Source organism: Lepisosteus oculatus, chromosome 13, assembly GCF_040954835.1.
Source record: "Lepisosteus oculatus isolate fLepOcu1 chromosome 13, fLepOcu1.hap2, whole genome shotgun sequence".
NCBI classification, from domain to species: domain Eukaryota; kingdom Metazoa; phylum Chordata; class Actinopteri; order Semionotiformes; family Lepisosteidae; genus Lepisosteus; species Lepisosteus oculatus.
In genome coordinates this window covers 6,137,586-6,143,585 of record NC_090708.1, presented here as the reverse complement: position 1 = coordinate 6,143,585, position 6,000 = coordinate 6,137,586, and the positions used below count along the sequence as shown (strand labels likewise).

The window sequence follows — 6,000 nt, the reverse complement described above, 5'->3', positions numbered from 1 at the left end:
AGTGAGCATCTAGGTTTGCTCACTTACTGTAGGAATCCCCATTTAGTCCAAAATGTTTGACCCTTCTTTTAAAAAGGATCAGTGGCATTACATGCTTTCCCTTGACTCAAGGTAGGCATATTACAGTTGCAAGAAAAAGTTTGTGAACCCTTTAGAATCACCTGGATTTCTGCATTAATTACTCATAAAAATGTGGTCTGATTTCAGCTGTCACAATAATAGACAAACACAATCTGCTTAAACTAATAACACACAAACAATTGTACTTCTTTTCAGTATTGAACACATCATTTAAACATTCACAGTCTAGGTTGGAATAAGTATGTGTACCTCTAGGCTAATGATCAAAAGCTTACTGGAGTCAGGTGTTCCAATCAACGAGATGAGATTGGAGATGCCCTGCCCTATAAAAAAGGCACACAAAGGTTAGTTACTGTCAGAGTCAGCTCTTCTCAAGAGAGCTGGTCATGTGAACCATTCCGTTATCAAAAGAAATATCATAGGACCTTAGAAGAATTGTAAATGTGCATAAAGCTGGAAATGGCTACAAATGCATTTCTAAAGGCCCGAGTGTTCATCATTCCACAGTAAGACAAATTGTCTATAAATGGAAGAAATTCTGTTGCTACTCTCCCTAGGAGTGGGCGTCCTGCAAAGATCACAGCAAGAGCACAGTGTGCAATGCTGAAGGTGAAAAAGAACCCGAGGGTAACAACAAAGGACCTGCAGAAATCTCCTGAACTTGCCAAAGTCTCTGTTCATGTGTCCACTATAAGAAAATCACTGAACAAGAATGGTGTTAATGGAAGGACACCACAGAGGAAACCACTGCTTTCCAGAAAAAACATTGCTGCATGTCTCAAGTTTGCAAAAGACCACCTGGATGTTTCACAACACTTCTAGGACCCTGTTCTGTGGACAGATGAGACAAAAGTTGAACTCTTTGGCAGAAACACGCAACGCTATGTTTGGAGGAAAAAAAGCACTGCACACCACCAAAACCTCATCCCAACTGTGAAGCATGGTGGTGGGAGCATCATGATTTGGGGCTGCTTTGCTGCCTCAGGGCCTGGACAGATTGCTATCATACATAGTATAATTGTTTGTGTGTTATTAGTTTAAGCGGATTGTGTTTGTCTATTATTGTGACTTAGTTGAAGATCAGACTACATTTTTATGAGTAATTAATGCAGAAATCCAGGTAATTCCAAAGGGTTCACAAACTTTTTCTTGCAACTGTACTTAAGTGATTGAGCTGTGTTTTTTTTACAACTTGGTCTCTTTGGCATTAATTTGACTTTTACTGCACTTACAACTTGTGGTCATTATGCTGTTTATTCAATACGTCTGGCCTAGGTCTAGACCTTATTACAAAAAAAGCAACCATTTTTTTCTGCAGATTCAAGATATTCCCAGAAAGAGGCCGATTTAACTTATTAGTGACTGTTCAGTATCAATACAGTCCATAGTTCAATACTTTATCACCATAACAAATAGTTGCATGGAATTTTGTTTCCACAGAATATGATACACCCTAAGTAGTGATGTCAATAAAAAGTGGGGTAAAAATGGTAAAAGAGGTATTATCTGGCTGTGCTTAAGTAAATGCAGTTTTTATTTTTCCTCTCAATTGGAGAACGGCGCTATCAACACAAAAACAACACTGCCACAAACCAGAAGTATAATGTCACACTGTCTCTCTAACAATGTCAGTGAAACTAGATTTTCTTTGGTGACAACAGAAAGGTTATTCTGCAGCAAACCGAAGAGTCCAAAACAAAACTGAAATTACAGCCATGGTACAGTACATCATATGTAGGACTGCCATTTAAAATATGATTCAGAAAACTTCCATGAGCCTAGTGGGAAACAAAGGAATATGACAATGCTGATTGCTAACATGATAAAAACAATAAAAAATTAACTTTAATGAAAAAGTTAAATTAAAATGAAAGAAAAAAATCTTTCAGGCTAACATGCTACTTTTTTATTCAAAGGTCTTTAACATAAACGTTCAATGATTTACAATTGTGGTTTTACTTTCTTATGAAGAACAAAAAAATAACCACCCCGCCAAAGAGAATAATGACAGTAACATGAACATTCTTTTGTAGAAAAGAATAAAGGAATCAGCGGCACCAAGTATGAAATAAGGAACTCTGTATATTGTTGTCTGTATTTTACATATCATTCCTTGATCCAAACCACTCAAGCTTCAGTTAAAAAACTTCTGAAAGGTCTTTAGGTAAGATGCATCCCTTTTATAAAAGCGTTCTGCTACTGTTTGATAAACATTATTCAGGCTACATTTGTGTCTCCCTGAAAGAGACACTTTTGGGACAAAGCATTTGAAATTATTTACAGTACATGGTATCCCAGTTCTCTTTTGAATCATTTATTTTTATAAACTGCCAAGATTAACATTTCTACTTGAAATGTTTTATTTTAATGTAGGTCAGTTCATTGAGTACTGTATATATTCTTGAGTATAACTGACTTTTAATGTTTTTTACTCTGATTTTTCAGTTTGCAGAGTGAAAAATGTGAGTTCAAGTAAAAACTCAATCTCATATCAAAATAAAAGTCAATACCGTAATCCACCTGCAGGCCCCAGATTATAAATCCAGACACCGACGTCATTTTCTGCTGAAAACAAACAAGATTATTCACATCAATTAAAGAGCTGCCATCAAGCAGAGAACCAGAACTTGTAGTGGTTGAGTTGGCAGGTTGACTGACTGATGCTTTTTAACCAAGATCTGTCTGATTAAGCACACTCAACTGGAATGTAACACACAGTACTCTGTAATAGTTGCCATTTGGACACTTTAGGAAAGGAACACAAAATGTAAATAAACACAAAATTAAAATTCAATTGCACCATTCCTTTCGGAAGTGTGTGTGGACATCTGACATCAGAAATCTTAAAATACATAAGTAAAACAGCATGTCTTCCCAAATTAAACACAGGTTTGTCTTCTTAATGGCAAAAGTAAAAAAATATTTATATTTACATTCTCTGAGCACTATACAAAGTTCGTATTTTTCCATATTCAATATCTACGAGATATTTTGTACAAATCATTAAAAAAGTGTTCAGCATGTCGTGGAAGAGCTCTTTGTCACAGTATCCACTCTTCTGTCAAAGGAGTTCTGATAACAGCACCAGCGACGTCCATTTTAAACCATTAGTAGACAACGTAATTCTTGCTGTGGAGGCATCAGCCACAGTACAGATAAGGGCTTCTGTTCATCAGTTTCCATCCTGCTTATCGGTGGCTACTTTAGTCCTCTAATGCCCTTCAAAAGTGGATCAGTTTCCATGAGATCAAGTCAACAACCATTCGACATGTCTACAAGAAAGGGCAAAATCCAATTAGCTTACATCCTATCTGTAACAGGCTATACAGCAAAAACACAACTTAGTCTTAAAAAATTTCTGAGACCAATTTAGATTGATATGGCTTTCCCCTATAAAGCATGCATTTCAAAAGAGTCTGGGGTTAAGAAAAGCATTATTTTAATCATTTGTCACCACGAGTGAATGTCAGATCTAAACTTGCTTTTCTAGTTCTGAGGAATAAAGTTTTGGAATTCATAAGTCATCAGATATCTTAAAATAACCATAACATGTACAGGATCCAAGACAGAGGGAATATGAATAAACATATCTTCATTTACTGTTAAAGCCACTGATATAAATATGATAAAAGTGCAGATATTAGCAATTGGCAGAACCAGCTATTCTATCTGATTTTCCATTCTAGCTTTCTCTGAACATGGCTAAACTTTATAAGTACACACTTCTGCAGTAATTTAAGGTTCTATTGTGTGTAGTTTGCAGAGTGCTTTAGGTTTAAGAGGAACTAATGGCTTTTATTGGCCAATTAGCATCAGCGAAACCTGTAAATCCTAACATCACAGTATCTAACATGATGCAAACTTATTGTGACAAGACAAGATTGGGAATAAGGGATTATGTGCATTTAATATTTTAAACCTAACTGAAAACATCACACGTCTTTAAAGTATACTTTGCTTCTATTTTCATCTCAATTAGGACAGATGAAAAGATAAAAAATATTTTTAACTGTAGGCACACTGGAGACTAGAGGCACAGCTGAGCCTAACTGTGTATATTGAGGCCAAGTTCAACAGAAATGGATTGGTTCAGAGAAGGTCTTACAAGGAAAAAAAACTACAAACTGCTGAACTTTGCAGATTCCTGCTGGCGATAGAAACATACTTTCCAAGACAGTCCTGACTTCGTTGGGAACATCTTCGCCATCGAGAATGTTGGACAGATGTGTCACAGTTGCGTTATTCTTCGCTCTCTTTCTCCATTCATCAAGCATGTTAAACTTCTGTATCGTCAGGTCTTCGTCTTTGGCCTGACTCTGATCAATATCCTTCTTCAACAGATTGAGATAGGAGATCCCCAGCTGCTTCCACTCTTTGCCCATACACTTGGCGATTACCATTAACTGCTGATCAGTTATAATTGAATTCTTAACATTCTTCGGGCCATCTACAACAAGAAAAACAAAAAATGAGTAGTCTAAAGACACAGAGTGCAAACGAGAACAGCCAGGCGAATTTCTGGTCTGAAGGCAAAGTCAGACAATGTGACTAAGGTCATCTTTTTCAACCTTGAACAGAGAAGACTACATGGGATTTAATTCAGGTGTTCTTAATGTGGAAAGATATGAACCAACCCAGCTCAGGGGGTGTCTTCAAGATCAATACAAGGAAGCAGAAATACAAGTGGGAAGTAACTTTAGGGGCATTCAGGATGATTGTGGAAGCCCAAGGCCAAATCCACTGGGAGCAGACACCATTGGATCCTGTAAGACAGCAGTGTGTCAACCTGGTCCTTCAGAGTTTATAGGCAGCTTTAAATATTAAATCTGAGCTTCAAAAACCTGTTAACTGATCCAAATTAATCAGCTGATTGATCCAATAACCTCTTTCAGACCTTGGTGGGAGAGAAAAACAGAAGGCATTGTGGTTCTCTGGGACCAGATTTGTAGGCCCCTGCCTTAAACACACGGGCACATAGTTTTACATACTCTCTAATTGTGCCCTTTGATAGACAGCTACCTTTAAAATGAGAATTCTCATCTAAAAAAAACAATAACACAAATGTAACACAGCCCTAACAACACATTTTGATGTTCCTTAAATCACAGTACCACACTACTTCTGCATTTTTGAACTCAGTTATACTGTCAGAGCATCTGCTTTTAGAAGAACAATATTATGAATAGGGTAGTGGCACCAACACTCAACACAACAAAGAGACCACAACAACAGACAGAAAAGGGAACAGAGCATGAAACAGGCTCCTTTCTACAATTTATGAGGTTGGGGGAATTTCAGCCAGGCCAGATATTATTAATCTGTATGAGATATTATAACTGGAAATAACATCCTTCTTATTACAATTTTCAAAATGAATGAATTACTATCAGGGAAATACTATTTATATATCACCTCTCAATCCTGGACATATTCTCCAAATGGTACAGGTACTGTATTGTATTGTATCATTTAAAGAACACACAATGGTGCTAACTGCCTAACAAAAAGATTTGAATTGGATAAATTGAGATAAGAAATATTACCTGAACTGTCTATCCACCTGCCTTTCTTGCTAGGGTTTTCTTCCTCAGACATACTGCTGCTTGATCTTCTTTTAGTACCTTTTAGGAATTGAAGCTGTTAGTTACACCTCACATGTTTCTGTGTTTCCTTTTTAAATGCTATCAATCAATTTTAATCATTTAAAGAAGAAAATCTGCCTGGTCCTTCCTTAACTCTGAAGATTACACCTTCCCTGCTAAGAGGCAATTTAAGACTCCCATTTGTGGTGTCTGATCTCTCCACCACAACGTTCTCTCCTGCCTCTCGCCTCTCTCTTCTCACTCTCCCTCGGCTGCAGGCCAGCTGGTCATGCTTCTTCTTCACTGTCCAATTTCCTGTACTCCACCCTCCCTCACC

General features: G+C 37.2%; 1 protein-coding gene across 2 annotated transcripts in view; it reads right to left on the bottom strand.

Annotated features, from left to right (window-relative positions):
• Positions 1-1,597: 1,597 nt before the first annotated feature.
• LOC107079100 (NACHT, LRR and PYD domains-containing protein 1a allele 5) overlaps positions 1,598-6,000 on the bottom strand; it is a 28,235-nt gene continuing 23,832 nt past the window's right edge. For both annotated transcript variants that reach the window (XM_069197540.1, XM_015360929.2), the window contains exons 14-16: positions 5,625-5,702; positions 4,247-4,528; positions 1,598-3,353 (exon numbers count right to left, since the gene is read on the bottom strand). In XM_069197540.1, the coding sequence (XP_069053641.1) occupies positions 3,334-3,353; positions 4,247-4,528; positions 5,625-5,702 (380 nt within the window). In that variant the 3' untranslated portion in view covers positions 1,598-3,333. The remainder of the gene's footprint in view (positions 3,354-4,246; positions 4,529-5,624; positions 5,703-6,000) is intronic.